This window comes from Mauremys mutica, chromosome 4 (assembly GCF_020497125.1).
Source record: "Mauremys mutica isolate MM-2020 ecotype Southern chromosome 4, ASM2049712v1, whole genome shotgun sequence".
Lineage (NCBI taxonomy): Eukaryota > Metazoa > Chordata > Testudines > Geoemydidae > Mauremys > Mauremys mutica.
The window spans coordinates 115,282,693-115,305,889 of record NC_059075.1 but is presented as its reverse complement, the minus strand read 5'-3'; the positions used below and the strand labels follow the sequence as shown (position 1 = coordinate 115,305,889).

The 23,197-nt window shown below is 41.2% G+C and overlaps 1 protein-coding gene across 2 annotated transcripts in view; it reads left to right on the top strand.

Annotated features, from left to right (window-relative positions):
- The window catches only part of PTDSS2 (phosphatidylserine synthase 2), a 74,546-nt gene that overhangs the window by 30,854 nt on the left and 20,495 nt on the right, over positions 1 to 23,197 (top strand). For both annotated transcript variants that reach the window (XM_045015449.1, XM_045015448.1), the window contains exons 3-6: positions 4,051 to 4,133; positions 14,576 to 14,643; positions 19,626 to 19,760; positions 20,951 to 21,001. In XM_045015449.1, the coding sequence (XP_044871384.1) occupies positions 4,051 to 4,133; positions 14,576 to 14,643; positions 19,626 to 19,760; positions 20,951 to 21,001 (337 nt within the window). The remainder of the gene's footprint in view (positions 1 to 4,050; positions 4,134 to 14,575; positions 14,644 to 19,625; positions 19,761 to 20,950; positions 21,002 to 23,197) is intronic.

Sequence of the window (23,197 nt, the reverse complement as noted above, 5' to 3'; positions counted from 1 at the left end):
GACCCCTGACTAAGCCTCCTGCACCCAGATTGTTCCGCACACACTCCTCAGCTGACACCTGGATTCCTCCACACTTGGATCCTGCCTGGCTGAGCCTACCTGTCCAAGAAAATAGAGATACCAGTCATGTCTCTCAAAGCAAACTATGGGACTGAGTGTGCAACAGACGCTCTAAGGCCAGTAAAGCCCTTTGTTCATTCCAGGATAAGTCAGAAGGACACTATACAGATAGGTGAAACCTTGGGATATCCATTAATGTTTCAGGCTGCCTCATTAGGACACAGCATGGTGGCAACTGAAAAATAAATGTGACATTGGGAAGAATGATGGTGGTTTTGCCACTTAAATGTTTTTGGAAAAATGCTGGTGTTGCATAACTTCCTTTTAGCTAATTAAAAATAGAAGGGTATTATCAAAAATTCAACATACTTCATTAATTTCCAGCTGATATTACTGTTAGATTTTTTTTAGTATAGATGTAAATGTGTCTAACTGCAGGTTCCCTTGGAGATTGATCCAGGATAATATGACATGATGGAAACCTAAGATGGTGCCTTGGAGCTCTTAGCTCAGGGCTAAGCAAAATGATGATTAATTTAAGAAATTTGTATTGGAACATAATACCAAAAGTGTAGAGTGATCATTTTAGATGTAAATGTAGGCACTGTTAAGAATGTACATGCCAGCTTCATAATTTCAAATGCAAGGGGTGGGGTGGATAAATCAAATACTCAAAGAATCTAATTACATTCTTTGTGTAATAGCTACAAATTGTAATAGTTTTCTTCACCTTTTGGAAAGCTTGGTGGAACCTACCTGCTGTGTCAACAGTGTCATTTATTAGCTAATTTTAGTGTGCAACCCTAATATATCCTTGTTGTGTCAACGCAGTTATCAAACCTTGAAGACTGTCAATTAATCCTGCTAAAACTTGGTTGTCATTATTAGTTTTTGATGGTAAAACTTCCATCCTTAGCCATTTAAACACACTACCTTTAAAAAATACAAAAACATAAAGACAAGACTTGCTAGTAGTCAACCTGAACTCTTGTGCCCCAGCTACGCTTCTGAAGGAGCCATGATTGAAAAATATTTTATTTATGAAAAGAGTCAAATATGGCTGCCTTATGCATACTAACCTTTTAAACTGTATTAGTACATTATTTCTGTAGTTTTCATACAGAGTTCCATCATGTGTGGCCAGGGTGCTGGCTGGTAACCAAATGCCTGGATATAGAAGTAGAGTCAACCTCAAGTAATTCCCCATCTCCCACAAACAAAACCAGTCTGTTTGTAGACTTAATATTGGGAAAAGCCAGAGCCACAACTTCAACTACATTTAAGAACTATCCTGTTGAATAAATGTTTTAAGGTACTTATTTTGTAGTGTGGAACTTTCAGTAATTCTTGAGCAAAATCACAAACTCAATTATATTAGTTGTTATAATGTATCAAAGTTGTGCTAAAAGTCCAAATGCGCAATTCTAAGGCCATGGCTACACTTGCAAATTTGCAGCGCTGCAGCAGGGTGTGAAAACACACCCTCTCCAGCGCTGCAAATTGCGGTGCTGCAAAGCGCCAGTGTGGTCAAAGCCCCAGCGCTGGGAGCGCGGCTCCCAGCGCTGTACATTATTCCCCACAGGGAGGTGGAGTACGGACAGCGCTGGGAGAGCTCTCCCAGCACTGGTGCTTTGACTACACTTAGCGCTTCAAAGCGCTGCCGCGGCAGCGCTTTGAAGTGCAAGTGTAGCCTCAGCCTCAGTCCTTTTCTAAAACGTCTTCCTTTTCTACTTGTGCTAGAGCTTACAATTCTAGTACTCTTACAAGTGCTGCTTCAGCCCAAATTGGAACTCTGCCTACGCAAATATTCCATCCTTAGTTCATGTGATAGCAATTGATTAGTAAGCCTCAGCTTGGGGTTTTTAAAAGCTGTCTGAACTCAGTAACAAATCATGTATACTCTGAGTATTTAAAGTGCTTTCACCAGGTCTTGATCATGCTTTCTGTGATGGCATTAAACTGTTTCCTCCCATTTACTTTAAAGTAGTTAAATTTTCAGTACCTGTTGTATCTGTAGCTGATGTCATTGATTGGCACCGGGACATATTCCTAGGTAGGTAGACCTAAGGTGACAAGCCAATAGATAACTGCATCTAATTTTTTTCTCAAAAAAACAAGTTCTGTAACTTCAGATAAATATACCATCTGTGCATGATGGTAACTCTTGAGGATATTGGCATTCTAGTACAAAACTGGCAGACCTCTAGCTCTTAAGATGGGGGGGGGGTTGTTTTGTTTTTTTTGTTTTAGCCATTCAGGGCAACAGGTGAAGAGGGAGAAGGTGCCATTTTTCCATAGTTTCAAGGAGAACAGCATTTTAAGTTAAGGCTGCTACATGAAGTGAAACTTACACAAGTTGCACTCAAAGATTATTAAATGTACAAGAGTTAAAAGTTTGGGAATAACTTAAAGTTCTATAGATTCTAGTATCTTGAAGTTGTAACAGATTTGCAGGTCTTCAAATACATTTAGTGAAAGTTTCACAAACAGCCTTACCTGAGACCCCTTGTCCATGCCCGTGAGTCACTTGATGTTCAGAGATCTGAGAATTGGATCAGCATGCTAATCCATCTATTACGAGGATGGTAGGTCAGACAGGGAGTTTGGTGTTATAGTAGTCATTCATTCTTTTTAATTAAAAAAGCAGGCTGCATTTAATTTACATTGTAGAAGAAATATATTAAGCGGCATGGATAGGCAAGAATACAAGCATTACGAAAGGTTACATGAGAGTCTCAATTTGACCATTTAGTGAATCTTCAAACCTTTTTTCAAAGCACAAGCAACCTTAAATCTGGCAATTCCTAACTTTCGAAGCATTTGCAACCTAAAGAATGCCCTTTTAATATTTTCTGCATGCAGTTCCCTAGTTTTTTTTAAAACAAATTCTGTTCTTTACAACTGTAACAATCTCCCATCATAAATAATCAGCAGAGTTTGAAACTGCACCTTTCACATTGAAGCACAAATGTCTACCACATGAGCTACAAGACTAACACTAGCTGGTAGCAGGAGAAAGCTGGTATCTGGGAGGTGGGATTGGGGCACTAGGACCAGATGCCGGGTCTATGGGGTAGTCAGGGGAAGCCTGGCCTGGCTCTCTTGCCCAGCCCCCAGTGTGGCTGCTCCAGCAGTTTCCTGGTGTTCCCATGCAGTGTCTGTTGCTGATTTGGCAGCAGAATGGACATGGTCTTAGGCCTGGGCTACACTAGCGGGGGGGGGGGGGGTGTTAAGAGGGAAGGTTCGAACTAGGATACGCAACTTCAGCTACGCTATTCGTGTAGCTGAAGTCGAAGTATCTTAGTTCAACTTACCTGGCCATCCTCACGGCGGTGAGTTGACTGCTGCGGCTCCCCTGTCGACTACGCTTACTCCTCCTGCCGAGGTGGAGTACGGGCATCGATTTGGGGATCGATTTATTGCGTCCAGACGAGACGCGATAAATTGATCCTCAATACATTGAACACTACCTGCCGATCCAGCGGGTAGTATAGATGTACCCTTAGAATATTCATGTTCAGTTATTTTGGCTAACGTATTCCTCGGCAACACAAGTGAGAAGGGAAATGATTATTTTCAACCATTTATAGCTCAGCAAAACCTGAATGGAATTTAATGGGACAAAGAAAACAATTCTCTAGCCCAAGGACTTTCTCCCTACTGAATTTCAAAGACCTTCTGTAAACTATGGAGGTTTTAAGAGCTTTTCAGAAAAAGTCATGAATCTTTTATAATGGATAGTATTATGCAGTGCTAGGAAACCTAAATATATGGGTTAGTACCAGTTTCCCCTATAACAAAAACTGCAAAAGATGAAACCTGCATCTCACTGGAAATTATAACTGATCTGGGGAAATTACACTAATATAAAGAGACAAGGTGTTCTAGACTTTTAAGAATTTAAACTGAGATTCTTTTTGTCATGATTTTCTTCATTGGAGTGGGTTGGTGAAGCAAATATATACTGAATAGTTTGTTCTTTATTTTCAGAGGTATTGTTGCCAGTATTTTGGTTTTCTTATGTTTTGGAGTCACTCAAGCTAAAGATGGACCATTTTCAAGACCACATCCAGGTAACTTAAATCCATTTAACTTTTTCCAAGTGTCTAATAAATTGCTAACTCTGTAGAAATAATTTTACCATTTCATAAATTAGCCTCTAAGTTTATATAATTGGATGTAAATGTTAGCGTTCGTAACTTTGTTTTATGGCATACTTCTTTTTATATGCAATGTAAATTCAATAACATTATGATGCAGCTACCCAGTAATCTTAATCCCACAGCTTCTGCCTTATACTGTAAGATCTCTCCTTTATTTATAGCCAACAGGTATTTCCAAGACTACTTCCCCTATTTATCATTTGGACACTTAAAAAGAATTTCAGATCCTTGCCAGATGGGAGCCCTAAACATTCCCTCTTTCTGTTGTCTGAAAACAACCCCCTAAAAAGGGGGAATAACAATTACTCTACACTGCATGCATAATATGTACTATCTGCTTTTTAAAATCAGCTAATTGCATAGGATTTACCCAGTTGTCCCTGGTCTGCATTTCACATTGTTAGCAAAAAGGCTCACATGGTCCCCAGTTTGGAGAAGGTAATCAAATCATCGCTTAAACCTCAGCTCCACCTTACCTATACAATTCCATTTTGGTATGTGACTGGACTATACTTCTGCTTCTGCTCCTTAATTGACAGAGGTAAACAATTTACTTGGTTATGAGACCGTTGTTGCAAGTAATCTGACAAATTACAAGAGGGCCTTTATTTTACTTTCTGTGCAAGATTTCTGCCCCATTGATGAAGTTTGTGCTGTAGGACTTCAGGGAGTCTTTATAAAACAGCAACATAAAACTTCTATGTGTTGAGTCAGGTGAACAGTGGAAGTAATCAAACTTCTTGCTGCTGATTCTTTCCTTTTTCCTGGCTATTTTTAAATGTTGGTAATGATAGTTTATAAAAATGGGGACCGTTGTATAGACTTGCATATTCAACTTGAGAGCATAGGCTCTAACACTTAGTTTTCTTTAACTGAAGCATTTCTCATTATTTCATCCTAACCTTTAGAATCATGGAATCAGAATATCAGGGTTGGATGGGACCTCAGGAGGTCATCTAGTCCAACCCCCTGCTCAAAGCAGGACCAATCCCCCGACAGATTTTTGCCCCAGATCCCTAAATGACCCCCTCGAGGATTGAACTCACAGCCCTGGGTTTAGCAGGCCAGTGCTCAAACCACTGAGCTTATCCCTACCCTCTTTCATGCTGGGAATCCTGTTTTTCCTAGGGAATGGCAGGCAGGTTGAAAAGAATCCTTGGAGAGAGAAATTTGAAGGCTGCTTTCTGCAAGGAGACAATTGAAGAAGTATAGCAGTTAACTTGAACTGTTTTAAGTTTAAAGCCCTACTTTCTAGATAGCCTATTGCATGGCAATTCTTTATTTTTTTTTATTCTGTGTATGAAAGATCTTCTTGTCTTTAAGGACTTCAGAGATGTTCTTGGAGATATGCTCCATACAGTTTTCAACTCTATAGCATCTAGAAATGTCTTCTACCTTTTATAAACTATAGGTGGTTGAAAGCAGGAGAGTTATACTGAAGCTTGTTGTCATGGGATCTCACCCCCACTTTGAGCTTGTGGGTTCAAAGATGGGGACCCGCAGGTATTCTGCCACCACCCTAACCCTTAGGGTAGGGTTCCTTCTCGCTGCCACCACTCAATTAGGAAATGTGAATTGAGACACAGTCCTTCCCCAAAATCCTAGGGGATTCCAAGAGCCCCAAATCCATGGAGTTCTCACACCCAGGAGAAACAAACCATTCCCCCTGCTTCCTCCCCCCCCCCTCCCTTTTCCTAGGAGAGATACCGGGATCCAACTACAGAGGGATACCTCCCCCTCCCCTTTCCCTGAGAATCCACCCAAGGAAAGACCAACAAGTCCTTAATAGAAAAGAATTTATTAAAGAATAAAAAGAAAATACAGAATCTCTATGAGCCCAAGCTGGACACTCATAGGGTATAACCTTATCAGTCTCTGGAGAGAATCCCCTCTCCCCCTTTTCTCAGTAAAAGTAATATCAGCAAACAGGAATAAAGCATTTCCTTTAGCAAACACACAATTGCAAATGTAGAAATCAAATCATAAGACTAATTCGCCTTTCTAATTAATACTCACTATTAATTAGTAGAAACTACTCCAGGAGAACTTGGAGACATGACTGTCCTCTGTTAGATCCAAAAACAGTTCTCGAGACAACCAAAGAAAACACAGACAAAAGCTTCCCTCCACAGAGATTTGAAATTATCTCGTCTCTGATTGGTCCTCTGGTCAGGTGGTCACCAGGTACAACATGTTAACCCTTTACAGGTAAAAAGGGACCTTAACCCTGATCTGTTTATGACACTTGTAGTTTTGATTCTGGTGAAAGATCTATGAAACGGTGGCTAAGGAAGCTTCTATGTGAATTTCATAATTTGAACAATGGTCATATTAATATCCAGACTAATTGTTCAACAGCCCAGGGAGCACACACTCAAAGTCAAGATAAGGCCCGAATAGACTAATTTACATAGATTATGCCCTGCATATCACAAAGAAGCTTTTATGCTCTCAGCTAGAGCTACTTTTACTAGAGCTGTTGAGCATTCTTTTCTCTATGCATGTTCCTTCTCAAAGAGGTCTGTCTAAAAACATTTTACAGTATTGTAATCTGAATGTGTTAACGCAGAGGTGGGCAAACTACGGCCCGCGGGACCCTCCTGTCCGGCCCCTGAGCTCCTGGTACAGGAGGCTAGCCCCCGGCCCCACCCCTGCTGTCCCCCCTCCCCCATAGCCTCAGCTCACTGCACCGCCAGCGCAATGCTCTGGGCTGCGAGCTCCTGGGGCAGCGCAGCTGCAGAGCCATGGCCTGCAGTGGCATGATTGTAGTGCCGCCACCACCGGTGCTCCAGGCAGCTCGGTAAGGGGGCAGGGAGCAGGGGGGGTTGGATAGAGGGCAGGGGAGTTGGGGTGGGGGGGGGGTCGAGGGCAGAGATGTGGATAAGGGTCAGAGTAGTCAGAGAGCGGAGAACAGGGGGGTTTAAAGGGGGCAGGGGTCCCGGGGAGGGGCATTCAGGAATGAGAGGAGGGGTTTGATGGTGCAGTGGGGGGCAATCAGGGGCAGGGGTTCTGGGGGTGATCAGGGGACAGGGAGCAGGGGGGTGGATTGGGCAGGGGTCCCGGGGGGGCTGTCAGGAAACGGGGGGCGGGGTTGGATGGGGCAGGAGTTCAGGGAGTGCCATCAGGGGGCAAGAAGCGGGGGGTGGGGTCGGATAGGGGGTGGGGGCCAGGCCATGCCCTCCATACAATTTTGGAAACCTGATGCAGCCCTCAAGCCAAAAAGTTTGCCCACCCCATGTTAACGTCTTAGTTGCAGTAAATATTTACACTCGTATCTGGAATTCAAAAGTAGGCTGCCTCCTGACGTGCGTAGAGGAGGAAAAAAGGACTATTTTATGAATGAATGAGTGGTTATCTTGTTCTAGGCTAGTTCCCCAGCATAGTGTGTACTCTAGGGCCTGCTGGAGGCAACTGGATGTTCCTTTAGGAGGAGAGTCTGTTAGCCTCCTGCCTTCTCATGGATGGGGAGGCTCTTGCAGGCATGGAGGTGCATGGTGTTGCAGTCCACCATGGGAGATCTTTGTAACTAGAGAGTATACACTGGGAGATGTGGAATAGTAAGTTTATTGGTGGGGTGCTAATAAGGAAATGAGTCTTCAGTGACCCCCACTTCATGATTCTGTTATCCCAGGAGAAGTGTCTCATTATCCCAAAAGAGCTACAGCAGGGGTCAGGAACCTTTCAGAAGTGGTGGGCCGAGTCTTCATTTATTCACTCTAATTTAAGGTTTTGCGTGCCAGTAATACATTTTAATGTTATTAGAAGGTCTCTTTCTATAAGTCTATAATGGAAAACTAAACTATTGTTGTATATAAAGTAAACAAGTTTTTTAAAAAGTTTAAGAAGCTTCATTTAAATTTAAATTAAAATGCACAGCCCCCCGGACCAGTGGCCAGGACCTGGGCAGTGAGAGTGCCACTGAAAATGAGCTCATGTGCCATAGGTTGCCTACCCCTGAGCTACAGCATGGCTTGCTGGGTATATACCACTTCCTTTATGGGTTTGGTTTTAAATCTTGCTGTCATAAACAGATAGTTAAGGGTTCACCTAGCCTAGCTGACACCTGACCAGAGGAACCAATGAGGGGATATGATGTTTCAAGAGGAAGGAGGGAAGTTCTTCCTTTGTTCTATTCATTAAGTCTGTGCCGGAGTGAAAAGATCCAGGAATCAACCAGGGTAGTGAGTATTAGAGAAGGAATGAATTAGCTTATGTTTATTTCCTTTTGTGACTTTGTCTTTTTGCATTAGAGGGATAATCAAATTGGGTTTTCTTTTGTGTAACTAAGGTTTTTGCCCAGGGGAACATCCTCTGTGTTTTGAATCTGTTGTCTGTGAGGGTAGTTTGCATGCTAATCTCTGAGGTATTTCTTTTACCCCTTTTCCTTAATTAAAAGTCTTCTTTTTAAGAACCTGATTGATTTTTTCCTTGTTTTAAGATCCAAGGGGTTTGGATTGGTGTTCACCAGGAAATTGGTGAAGAAGTCTCTCAAGGTTACCCGGGGAAGGGTTACAGTAGGGAGGGAGAGATTTTGCAGGGGGAAGACAGTGTTTTTTCCAAATGACTCATAAACAGCTGTTTTAAACAATTTGGTGGTGGCAGCATACTGATCTAAGCTGGTAATTAAGCTTAGGGGTTCTCATGCAGGTCCCCACATCTGTACCCTAAAGTTCAGAGTGGGGGTGAAACCTATGACACTTGCTAATAACCAGATTTGGGGGAAATGGTCTATCTTGTAGCCCAATGTCCCATGATGAAGCTCTTCAGTATTCTGTTTCCAGTGGTGGTGTAGCCGTGTCGGTCCCAGGATATTAGAGAGACAAGGTGGGTGAGGTAAAATATTTTATTGGAGCAATTTCTGTTGGTGAGAGCGACAAGCTTTTGAGCTCCACAGCACTCTACTTCAGGCCTCGGAAAGGTAGATAGCTGTGATACGCTTTCCTTTGTTAACCTTTCCTCATCGGTCTGGTTTTCTAAACCTTTTATCATTTTTGTTGCTCTCCTCTGGACTCTCTCTCTACTTTATCCATATGTTTCTTAATGTGCCCAGAACGAGACACAGGACTTACTCCAGCTGAGGCCTCACCAGCGCTGAGTAGAGCAGAACAGTTACTTCCATGTCTTACATATGACACTCCTGTTAATGCAGGAAAGGCTAACATTCTGGGGTGCAACTGCATCATATGGTTCACTCATGTTCAGTTTGTGATCCACTATAACCCCCAAATCCTTTTCAGCAGTACTACTGCCTAGCCAGTTATTCTCCATTTAGTAGCTGTGCATTTGATTTTTCCTTCCTAAATGTAGTACTTGTCTTTACTGAATTTCATCTTGTTGATTATCAGACCAATTCTTCAATTTGTCAAGGTCATTTTTAATTCTAATCCTGTCTTCCAAAGTGGGTAGCACTTCTGGTGCCATTAATAAATTTTATAAGCATACCCTGCCCTCCTTTATCCAAGTCTTTAATGAGAATATTGAATAGTATGGACCCAGGACAGAGCCCTGCAAGATCTCACTAGATATGTCCTCCCAGTTTGACAGTGAACCGTTGATAACACTGAGTATGGGCTTTGAGTTTAGTTGTATACCGATCTTATAAAGAGCTGTCTAGCTGTAATTGGTATGGTGAGGACTTGAAGCAGACACTCCTGAAGGAAAACCATCCTTAGAAATCAGAATCCAGACAGTTCTCATTTTCTGGCTTGGGCATGAGAGATTTATGCTAATCTTCACAGGGTATGTATATTAATTGAGGGGAAAAGAGGTAGGAGGCTTCCTTTTTAATACTTCACAGATCTGTCAAATAGCTTAAAAACAGCAACCTGACTGGTTCCACTAGCATCTCCCTCCCCTAGACTTCCCATTTAGCAAAATCCAAATCTAGCTTCTGACAAAGCATTGACCCCATATTGGGTTGGGTGGTATTTATAGTCTAGATGCTTGAGGCAAAAAGCCTTGGTGCTTTGAATAAAACTTGCAATTGGTATCTTTCAATCTGAGATTCTTCTAACTTGGAAGCATTTGAAGGCATTAATTGAAGGGAGCCAACTCTTGATATAGTCCTCTCAAAAACTATCCCGGAATTGATCTTGCTTACTAATGCCCAGAAACAAAAATTTGATAGATATCTGGTATTCTATTCCTTTCCCAAGGGCTATCAAGCTTGGTAATGTCAGACTAGTGAGGAGACACTGACAGTTGTTGAAGGGGAACCTGCAATAGTAAGCAAGAACAAAGCAACTTGCACTGTACAAATTACATTGCACGTTAGTGTTTTTCCTTGAGGGAAAATGCTCTAATAAGGTTGCATAGTGTTGCATAGTCTCATAGTGTTGCATGACTGAGGAAAAAGGGCAATATGAGTAATTTTGGACAAGTCCTGTGATTATTATTAAAAGGCTAGTTTGATAATCTGTATGCACTACTTCTGTGGTGTGCTTTTCTCTTAGCTGATTATTCCAAGAACATATTTTCTCTGTTAGTAAACTTGCAAATAAAACTACCGAAGTTAATCTTCAGTCTGAGTTTGGAAGTTACGAAGTAGAAGCTCTGAACTCCCACTTATCCAGGTCAGAGCTACTGTTTGTCCGCAACATGCAAAGTAGGCCATCCTGAGAAGATTTATTTGGCAGTTTTGCTGAAAATGATCACAACCTCTCACATCTGAAGCTATTTTTAAGATGGTGTTAGGAGCAGTCTGTTAGAAAAGAAACTTTTTTAGCCCTGTGATAGGTTTGCTTTACTCAATTCAGTCTTAAAAAACAGCACGCAAAGCAGCCATTTATTCCGTAAGAAAATACTGTCAAGGTTGGTAGGACTAATATTTGATATTTTTTCCTTATTGATTTGCAGAGTGCATGTAATCCTGTTTAAAGTAATTGTGTGTGTTCTTCTAAAAATCCAGTCATTGTCCAGTGAAGCACTGATGAGCAACTCTTATACAAAATCTGTGTATTTGTGTCAAAGTTCCTCCTGGTTTCCTTTTTTCCATAGGGCTTTTAATGTCTGATTTGTAATATTAGAATTGTTTACCTGCCTTCACTAGAACTAAGGACTAACCATGAAAAAAACTAGTGGAAGTTGAGGAAATGATGTCCCAGACATGCAACAGCTAATTCTCTCCACTTGACCATTTGAATGCTGATTCTCTTGTAGAGAGTCCTGTTTGCCCAGAACCAGTCAGGCCAGATATCCAGGTGTAGCCCTGGAAAGGCAGGGTTCTTGAGAGAGCTATCAAGAAAATCTCCCAGGAATGATTACTGATTGGAGGACCTGGGTGTTATCCAATCCCAAATCAAAAGTTCTTTTAACTGCTCCCCATTATGTAAAACAGTGGACATGGTTAGATGAATTGGTCACATACTACTTGGAGCTTACCCTGAGGTGTTTATCTCCTCTAATGGATGCTTCGCCATAGAGGTGGGCTAAGCCAAAACTCTGGATCACAGTTCACAGCATGGAACTTCCTAATGGCCCTAATCCAAGCTCTTGACATACAGGAGAGTTCACATACAGATTGCAAGCTCCCAAGTGTTTAGGTTCAAGGTGTCTGGCTCTGACTGGTAGAGGGAGTTGACATTCCGATCCAGGGGTTTGATTTTATTATTTATTTGTATTGCAATGGCACCTAGGAGCCCTAATCACAGACCAGGATCCCATTGTGCTAGGCGCTGTACAAACATAAAAACAATCTGAGGCCCCAATCTCTTTATGCCCCATTTCTGTCTCCTAAATTTCACTTGTGTAGATGTTGAGAAAAGAAGAGGAATGAATTAGGATAGGATCCAGGTCCTGAGAGGTTGCCCAGGGCACCCACAAAGGTTGGATCCATGGGAGGCAGACGGACCTATTGCTGGAGTGTTAAGGACTTGAAGTTGGAGGTAGGATTGGCAGAGCAGGGAGCCAGAAGTGCCAATGATACGCTTTTATTTGTGTACTTTTTTGCTTGGATGGGACTCCAACGTCATACTGGTTGTGGGAAGGTGACCCTTGATGGAGGGGACACAAGGAGGGTGGAACACAAAGGAACAGTTGTTACCAGGTGTCTAGAATGGACCACACTGAGAGTTCCACACTCAGAGCAGACTTCAAGAAACAGGGCAGGCACATCCCAAAACCTGGTGGTTTATTCTATAATTAGATTTACCAAACTAGTAACAAGCTTCTGTAACACCACATTGGTTAACAAGGAGCCAAACGTAGTCCCCTTTAGGCATTCCAATTCTTAGTTCCCTTCCAGACAAACTGGTCTAATATAGTGAGAAGTTACTGAAAACCCAGTTCACCATATGTGAGGTTCTACCAATCCCAAAGGATCAGACTTACACCCAGGTCGATATATATTTCAGATCCTACCCAAATATCATGCTGTCAGCCAATCCTTAATAAACTAACTAAGAATTTATTAAGAAAAGAATAGAGTATAAATGATTAAATCATATACTTACAAAGATTGCAAAGTCCTTACATCAGCTTTGTAGCAGTGATGGAATAATCTGCTAGCTTGTAAAAACTTTCTCTGGTAACGTCCAAAGATTGGAAGATCCTCAGTCGGTTGTCCAAAGTGCTCCTTTTAGTTGTAAATCCATAGCCCAGAGAATTGGAGCAGAAATGAGGCAAAACAGAGATGACTCTAGTTTCTTTTATATCCTCTGCCATATGCATGGAAAGTTACTATCCCAAACAATGCCCATAGACTCTGTGTATGGAAAGTTACTGACAAAGATGGAGTCAGGGATCACATGTCCACATCACATGCCCTTACATGTTTTGCTGAATCACAGGGGTGGCCATTGGCTCCTTGCTATCTGAAGCCTCCTCAGGAAGAGCTATCTGAAGAGTTGATTCTTAATGGCCCATCAAGCTTGAATAGTTCGTTCACAATGGGCTGGCAAGAGTAGTTGTAAACTACCTTGAAGAACAAACCCATTTGAAATGCAAATACATAGCCAATATTCATAACTTCAGATAGAGCAGTGGGTCTCAAACTTTTTTATTGGTGACCCCTTTCACACAGCAAGCCTCTGCGTGTGATCCCCCCTAATAAATTAAACACACTTTTTAATATATTTAACACCATTATAAAGGCTGGAGGCAAGCAAGGTTTGGAGTGGAGGTTGACAGCTCGCGACCCCCCTGTGTAATAACCTCGCGACCCCCTGAGAGGTCCCGACCCCCAGTTTGAGAACCCCTGAGTGACGTTACATGGATTTAACCAGGTTAAAGAATGAGGAGTACCTGTGGCACCTTAGAGACTAACCCATTTATTTGGGCATAAGCTTTCGTGGGCTAAAACACACTTCATCAGATGCATGCAGTGGAAAATACAGTAGGAAGATGTGTATATATACACAGAGAACATGAAAAAATGGGTGTTGCCGGACTGTAACCTTTCCATTGACACCTTACATTATATGCTTTGTATAACAGTGGTAGCAACAATGATACAAATGAACATCTTCAATCATACAGCATCACAACGGTATTTTATAAAAACGTGTTGTCTGAGGTTAAGACCTCATTCTCAAACAGGTTAGCTAACTTCCCGTAGTTTGCATTGTCTCTATAGATCTTGTCGTGTAGTTACTGTTAAACCCTTTGCTTTTTTTCTTAACCTTCTTGTAATACCATTTTAATAGTAAACTTTGAAAAATGCCATCTGCTCACCTTTAAGAAAATGTAGCATTCCACACAGAGGAAGATAGGCTTCTAAAAATGAAAGAAGCAGTATTGCTTAGTGATCTTAAAGAATTGGGACTGCCATGGGACGGCAATTTTTGGTGTCCAAAAAAGTCTGCCAAGGTGTACTAGGCATAGGATAAAAAGTAAAGCTGAAGAGTCAGGTAACATCAGGAAGTGGAGGAGATGGGATTAGTTCAATAAGCAACAGATTTGCTTTAAGGAGTCATTATAAAGTGTGGGGGGGAACTTGAGAAATCTTTCATAGGGAAAGTCCTGCAAGAGAAATGTAATTCAGCTTTTTTTGCTTTATCTCTTAAACATGCTCATTAAAAGTTTGCTGAATTCTGATGCATTCTTGTGGACCCCGATGAAAAGATGTAGAAGAGCATTATCTTGCATATTAATGGCTCTGGGAGATCAGTAGGAATCTCACAAGTTCTGCAAGTGAATTGATTTAATGGGCTGTTTAAATGTTGCCTGAATAGACTTGCACCATTTGGGAAGCTTATTGGTGGAGCTCCTTACTTTACTGTTTTGCATTAGTATTTCTTAGTGAAGGAGCAGAAGGGTGCTCTGTGTGAAATGGTTTTTTAATCATGCTACTGATAAACGAATTGCCAATTGATATTTTGCCAGAAGCCTTGCTAACATCGTGTTTGTTTCTGTAGCTTACTGGAGGTTTTGGCTGTGTGTCAGCGTTGTGTATGAGCTCTTCCTCATCTTTATACTCTTCCAGGTAAGGAACTTAAGAATTGACTCTTAATAACAACTGGGGTCTTGCTCTGAATATGAAAGTTCTTTGCTGGTATGAAGGAGAGGTGGTAAAACTACTTAAATATACCCCTTTCCCATTTCTCCATAGCATGTAGTTCAAACCCTAGGCTAGTTGAAAGCCTCATCAAGATGCTGTTTCCTTTAGCCAGAGATGGTGAGGAGGCAGTGTTCTCTGGTAGCTGCATCAGAAGACTGGGAGACGGTACTCTTGGGGTATGTCTATACTGCATGCTAAGTCAAGGTCTATGAGGCCTGGGCCTGCACACTCAGTGTTTCCAAGCCCTTGCTTGAGCATGCTGCACTGTAAACCTAGGTTTACAATTTGTGGACCCAGGTCTCTCAGCTGTGCTAACACAGCCATACTGCACTGCACAGACTTTCCGACTCAGGTCTGCAGGTTGAGCTGCATTCACACAGCTCAAGACCTGACTCCCAATTGGACTTGGGCTCAGACCCCACCTCCTAGCAGGTCCTAGGACCCTGGGTCCTTAATGCTTGCTCTCCTGATTTGTGTGTGGATGCAAGTGGGGCTTGGGCTAAAACCTGAATTGGAGCCTGGGCTAGTGTGCAATGTAGACATACCCTTGCTTTTTTTTTTTTTTTGGCACTACCACAGACTTGCTATTTGAGTTTGGGCAAGTCACATTAGCTCTCAGTTCACTCCTCTGTAAAATTAACATGAAAATTAACTGCCTCAGAAGGCTTAATATTTGTGAAGTACATTGTGTATCTTGGATGAAAGTTGCTAAGGAAATATTTCTTCCATTAAAAATAAAATACCTAATATGTACATCCACAGTTGTAAGGAGCAACTGCAAACGAGGTCTCAGTGCTTAAGTCTTAAGGAGACTAAAGTTAAGTCATTAGCAGAAAGAGGAATTCATGTACCATCAAACAATCCCCATCACATGTAATTAATTTGCTGATGACTCATAGAATCATAGGACTGGAAGGGACCTTGAGAGGTCATCTAGTCCAGTCTCCAGCACTCATGGCAGGACTAAGTATTATCTAGACCATTGCTGACAGGTGTTTGTCTCACCTGCTCTTAAAAATCTCCAATGATGGAGAGTCCACAACCTCTCTAGGAAATTTATTCCAGTGCTTAAACACCCTGATGGTTAGGAAATTTTTCCTAATGTCCAAACTGCCCTTGCTGCAATTTAAGCCCATTGCTTTCTTGTCTCGCCATCAGATGTTAAGGAGAACAGTTTTTCTCCTGCCTCCTTGTAACAAACTTTTATGTACTTGAAAACTGTTATGATGCCCCCTCTGTTTTCTCTTCTCCAGACTAAACGCACCCAGTTTTTTCAGTCTTCCCTCATAGGTCACATTTTCTTGACCTTTAATCATTTTTGTTGCTCTTCTCTGCACTTTCCCCAATTTTTCCACATCTTCCTTGAAACGTGGCACCTGAAACTGGACGCAATACTCCGGTTGAGGCCTAATCAGCGCGGAGTAGAACAGAATTACTTCTTGGGTCTTGCTTACGACACTCTTGCTAATACATCCCAGAATGTTGTTTGCTTTTTTTTGCAACAGTATTACACTGTTGATTCATATTTAACTTGTGATCCACTATGAGCCCCAGATCCATTTCAGCAATATTGCTTCCTAGGCAGTCATTTCCCATTTTGTATGTGTTCAACTGATTGTTTCTTCCTAAGTGGAGTATGTTGCATTTGTCCTTATTGAATTTCATCCTTCAGACCATTTCTCCAGTTTGTCCATATCATTTTGAATTTTAATCCTATCCTCCAAAATACTTGCAACCCTTCCCAGCTTGAGATCATGGATATCGATTTTTTCAGTCTTACTCAATTTGCATCCCATCTGCGATAGGTTGTTGCCTCCCAGGGTGCAGTCTGGGAGCCATGGGAACTGCTGTATCCCTCTGCGCTAATTATAAGTGATAGCAAACAGATCAAAGCAGGTTACCTAGGAAATTACACAAAAACCAGCAAATTAAGCCTAAAATACTAGCTAGGATTTGAGTCAGTAATCTCTCACCCTGACTGATGGGATAAGCAGTCCACAAGTCTCCATACACAGGCTAGAAATCCCATTAGCCTGGGACCAGCACTTCCCCCAGTTCAGTCTTTGTTCCTCAGGTGTTTCCAGGAGTTGTCTTGTGTGGGGAGGAAGGCCACGAGATGATGTCACTCCCTGCCTTATATAGTTTTTCCATATGGCGGGAACCCTTTGTTCCAAACTCAGTTCCCTTTTCAGTTTGTGGAAAAATACAGGTACCAAAATGGAGTTCAGTGTCATGTGGTCAGATCACATGCCTTTGCATATCCTGAGGAGTCATCGCAGCCGTTACTTATAGGCTGGCTGAAAGGTTACAGGAAGACTAAGCTTTTCCATCATCCATTGTCTTTGTGGATGGGCCATTAGCACTGTCTAGCTTCATCATTGTATCTGAAAGGCTAGCTGTAGGGGTTTTTCAGAGTAAGCACATTTGAAATGCAGATACGTAGTCTAGACACCTGACAAGACACATTTTGTACAAAATGCATGATAATTATCATATAACCATACCACTATGATGAATATGGGGTGTAGTGTCACGCCTCCCACCCCCAAAAACTGAACAAACCATAATACGTGTGGGGTGGTGGTGGTGGTGGTGGTTGTTTTCTTCAGGAAATGCACGTGGTGATAGTTCAGCCCAGAGGGGAATGTTAGAGTGATCAGAATAGAAAGGCTTGTCAGTCTTTCTGTTACTTGTGATCTTACTCTGTTAGTCTACAGTTCTTATTTTGCAGGCTATTAGGGTATTACATGCTGAATTAATTGCATTTCATAACTAGTGACTTTTTCTGATCTTGAAATTTTAGTAATATTTATCTCAAGTACAGCTCTTTTGAAAATATAAAAACATTAATTATCAACGCCGCTATGAGGTAGATAAACGGCTCTATTTCACAGGCTTCCACAGTAGAGGGGAAAATCAGGCAAAGTTAAAGGATTTGACCATGGTGACAAAGTGAATTATTGGCAAAACAGATTAGAATTCAGGAGTTTTTGGCTCCCATCTTCTCTTTCCATTAGACTATGATGCCTGCTTTGCAAACAAGATCTAAATGTTTAGCAAAACTTTTGAAGTTCATCTGAAGTTTGCCCTGGGTCCATACTGCTGCAAATAGCACTCCCTCTCATTCAGCCCGATTACCTCCCCAAACGTCAGTGGCAGAAGCCTTAGGAGCAAGAGAACAGTCAGTAATTTTTACCTCTACTGGCTTGTCCAAACTGATTTGTACTAGTACCCACTGAACCAGTCCACTGTGTCATGCTTAATGTTTTTGCCTGTGCTTACATGACACTTGATTACTAGATCTTGGCTAAATTCATTCTTTCGTGTCTCTTACAAGCTGTCTGCCCCCTTGTGTTGGGGTCTTGAGCCTTTTACATGATGAACAAATTTATCTTTCTCCTTTTGTTCCTTTTTAAGTAGCTTGTATCCCTGAGTAATCAGTCCCCCATTCATTCTCATGTCCTCACCATGCTGGTTATCTTACATTTTCCCAGACAGCATTGTTGCAACTTACTGTCAATATTTGATTGCTTCAGTTTGATTTCATATGCTGAGCTATACTGCTATAGTTTTTCTTTTTTGGATAGCAGTTTGTTTATAATTGCTTTTCTTTCCTCTGGTTGTGTCCTGCCATCTTCTAGGTCTGCTCAACCACTAATTGCAAAGGACATGTTTACTAGCTATTGCCCAATCCTTCAATTTTAAACCAAATATTTATCTTGTAAATATTTGATCATACATTTTTCTTGGACTTAGTCTGTTCCCTATAGATCAATATTACCGACTCTCCTAAAAGCCGATTTAAGCTCATTTGTGTAACAAATCTTTGTTGTGGTAAATGTGAAATTAGTCCAACTTGACTACTTTGTTTTGTCATGTTACTGACTTTGGTTACACAGATTTGATTTTCTTTTCTCCACCCCCTTACACTTTGCTGGTTTGATTGCTATTTGTTCATTAGCCTGTCATAACAAACACTACTCCATTTATCATGTTGCTGCTAGTGTAAAGCATTGGCTATGACAATGTTTGTGGTTCCATTAGGAAATATTTGTTCTTTAGCAAATTAGTTACATATGATGGGAATGGCTTGTTACATGAATTAATCTTTTTGCTAAAGATTTTCCTTTAGTTTCCTTGAAGTCCTATTGTTCATGATACTGGTCTGACCTTAATTTGAAAACAAAATTGTATTTCTTATTTGATGAGGACTTCTAGTAAACTCTAACCATAGAATTTAGTTTGATCCTGCTCTTTCTATAACTGAAGTAAACATTTGTGCATGACAACTCCTCTTTGTATGGTGCTTAATCTGTGTTTTAAATCTGCTGATTTTTAGCATGCATTTAGTTGGCAGACATATGGGCTGTAGCTAGTTTGAAATGCTGCTGGATGTTTCCTGTCCTAGGGAAGCAAAACCAAAATGAACAGTTGATATGAGGACAATAGACATTGTAGCCCCTGAAGAATGAACTGGTATGGTTTGATGGTTGTTGATCGCCCCGCTGAGGTGATGGGAAAAGGAAAGAGGGTGGGTTATGTCTCAACTCTTCAATTATGAGCCTTATAGGCTTTTTTTTTTTAAATTGGTGCATAGAAGCTCTTCAGTAAGTTAAATCAAATCTGTCTCTGGTTTTCCTAGTCTAGACTGTAGGATTGTACCTTAATACAGTCTTGACTAGTCATTTGAATCAGCTTCAGCACTGAGTACTGGAGGTCATGAGAGCTAGGAATATAAATTAGTAACCATTCAACCTTCATTTAAGGAGGCTTGACTACATGTCTGAGGTATTCTGCAACATAAATGTAAAAATCATTGAAGACAGGGAATCACTACTTAGCAATGCTTCAGATTTTCCTGCCTGTTAACTATCAGCTGCTAACAGATGGATGTGTTAATTCTGCAGACTGTACACGATGGCAGACAGTTCATGAAATACATTGATCCAAATTTAGGAGTTGCCTTGCCAGAAAGAGACTATGGTGGGAACTGCCTTATTTACGATCCAGGCAACAAGACTGATCCATTTCACAATGTCTGGGTAAGAAACTGAAATAAAAAAGCTCTTGGCTAGTGAGTCTTAATGTTTTTGTGTGAAATGTTGCCTATTTGATACTCTAATGTGCAGTCTTTCATATGTTTTATTGCTGAATCCATAATCCATTTGTCTTTTCTTTAGTTTTAGACTTTTACCCACCATTTTCCTTTTCTCTCTTGATGTTTAGGATTAATCAGGTCAAGATATGCATCTCTTTGTAACCAAATTAACTACTTTTGGAGAAGGGGTAAATGATTTAGCTGCTGTTCAAAGTACTGATGTAAATCGATACCTATTCCTCTGTTCTTACTAGAGTTAGCTTCTCTTTATGCTTAATAGTAGCGTATTTAGCTCCTTTTTACAGAAGGCTATAAGTTTAAATGCTGTTTACATGCTACTGAATGACCCATAAATTGCACGCTTTTGTATCTTCACCTGAGATTCAAGAAGCCACATGAATTTTGTTCCCAGATCCACAAGCCAGAGGCATAAAATCTGAAACCATAGGAATTGGTGTTAGTTATGTACACTGATCTCCAAACGGTTACGGTGGTTGTGCAGCAGACAAGGTTGGAACCTTTAGATCCACTGCATGTTCCTCTGCCACTTGAGCTAATGGAGTAACTGATAGTAATAGCGAGTTATACTCTAGGTGCACCAACACTAGAGGGGGATTGGACACACCTTTTGCCCATGGATTTTATATCTACTGTATTTGCTGACAGCAGAACAATGGTGAGCTTGGGAAACTCGGGTTTTGTTCTGGGCTCCTGAGCACAGACTCTTCTGCTGGTTTCCCTGCAGCCTGACCCCTGGCTTCTGCCTGAACCTCTACACGCTGTCTTAGTCCAAGTTTCATCTCCCTCCGGACCTTCTTGAAGTTTCTAAGGGCTTGGCTACACTTACAAATTTGCAGCGCTGCAGCAGGGTGTGAAAACACACCCTCTCCAGCGCTGCAAATTGCGGCACTGCAAAGCCCCAGTGTGGTCAAAGCCCCAGCGCTGGGAGCGCGGCTCCCAGCGCTGTACGTTATTCCCCACAGGGAGGTGGAGTACGGACATTTCAAATAGCAGCTAAGGCAGTTGAAAAGATTAAGTTCCACTACTATATTACCTAGATAAAAATGCAGGCCTTGAGAACAAATATTGATCTTCTATATAACAAATAACCTAACATCTCCGCTTGGTTTATAGGACAAACTGGATGGATTTGTTCCTGCTCACTTCCTTGGCTGGTACCTAAAAGTAAGAATCAGTCCCCTCTGTGTTCGGATATTTTCATTAGTGCTCTTCTGCTTTGAGCGCTTGACTGCTTCTGTTTCAATGTTACCAGTGTTCAGAATCAATTATATTAGGCAGTCATCCATGAGCTAGTTTAAATAAGTGTTTGCATAATAATAAGTCTTATTTTTTTCTGAACATAGTAGGTCATTTAATTTCTTTTCTAAATAACATTCCACTAACAAGCTTCTGCTTCCACAGAGATGATTCATATTAAGGTCAGATGGATAAAACAAAGAATATGCAAAAGCAAAGTCCTTTATTTTCCCAGCATCCTAAATGCTTGAGTGATCTTAAATAGACTGTGGAAAAGATAATGTGCAGTGTAGACTGTGGTGAAGTTACCATTCACCCAGATACATGATATACCAATAGAATTCCACATGCTAAGCACTTCACACTTTCCAAATAGCTCCTAGTTCGTAATTTAAGAGTACTATAAAGGGGCAATGTCTTAGTCATTGGTGCATGCATGCTGACAGTTGCAATCATGGAAGAAATGCCAGCTGAATTTGTCTATAGCGGAACATGGGCAGTACATCAGATACTGAATATTTAGGGCTAAATGTGACTATCCTCTGTTCAAGTGAATTGACTAACAAGTTTTACTTTACCTTGCATCCCTTGTTGATCTCTTAGTCTGTGTCCTCTCCTGAACAGCATCATTCAGAAAAGGTTAAACTTGAATTGTAAGATAAATCCCTGTTTTCATTTTACTTCCACTCCCCATTCAAAAATGCAAGGTTTGACATTGCTGTAGTAATTTGCCATGAATAGAAAAGAGCTTGCTAACCTATATAAGACTTTGTTTTGAAGCATGTGTGGGATATGAGGAACACTTCTGTTACAGTCTGATACTCCTGGATATAGAGAGAATTCTCAGAAAGAGAATTCTGTTGCATTCGTGTAATAATATTTTTTCTATAAAAACAAATTTGACCAAAACTTAGGCAGAGTGTGATTTCCTAGAAAAGTGAGGGACTGGGTGAAAAGACATAGCACAAGTAGTAAAACAAGGTTTTTGTAGGAACTAAAGGAAGTTGGGGTAGGATACAGGACTTGGATCTCTCTTAAATCAAGCTATTAGATTTACTCCAGGCCAAGAAGAGTATAGTCTGTATCAGGGTCATGTGGGAGAATGTCCTACAGAGAGGTTTATTTGATAATGTGCTTCCTGTCCAACTGTTTGTAGTTCCATCTCTTGAGTCTGGCTCATCTGTTTTGATCACCTATGTGCTCCACAAAGCAGAGATTTGTGTACTGCATAGCAAAATAAATATGCCTCTTGTATTCCTCCCTAGTCATTAAAACATTCCTACGCCACTTTGTTAGCTTGTTTTCTCTTTCATACTACTTGAATGCAAAAGTGAGCACATTCTATTTTCAATTTTTCTTGTGACTTGCATAATTAAAACAAACTCCTACCTGTTCTTCACCCTGACTCCCCATGAAAAAACATGGAAAAATTAAGGGTCTTACTTTTCAGTACTTTACTTATGTAGATCTTTTATTTTACCATCGGTGTGATCCCAGGACAGATGTTGGTTGAACATTATCAGCATAAACATCTTTAAAAGGTGTCTGCTTCTTATTGGCTTTGCCAGGGTTCAGTCAGTGTAGCTGATCACATTAAATATAGAATTACAGCACAACTTAACTGCCTGAGATTAAATGTTAATATAGCTCTAAATGCTGTTATCTAACATAAGGTATGTGTAGATTTAGGGGATATAGTTCTATATGTAGCAGGTTTGGGGAAAGCATGTTTTAAATAGGAGGGGCAGAAATGTGACTGGCTTTGATTGCCCTTACTCTTCCACCTCAGGACTGTGCCTTTTTCTCTGTAGTAAAACTGTGTCCTGGGTCTCTCACTAATCTATTGCTGGGCAGGTGCTGTACTGTACTAGTAGAAAGAAAGCTGTGGGAACCCCAGCCATGTGAGAAGGTCAATCTTTAGCTGCTGGCAGTAAAGGAGGGGCACTTCTTTCTCCTTTCCTGGCTGCTGCACATAAGCAGCTCTACTCCTTTTGGCTGGAGGGTGGGGAGGCATGTATATCTCACCTTGTGACTGCTGGGAGAGTGAGCCCTATGCTACACTCCTCCCAGTATCCAGATAATGATACGTTTACAACCACCCATCAGTCTGAATATTCCTCTCCA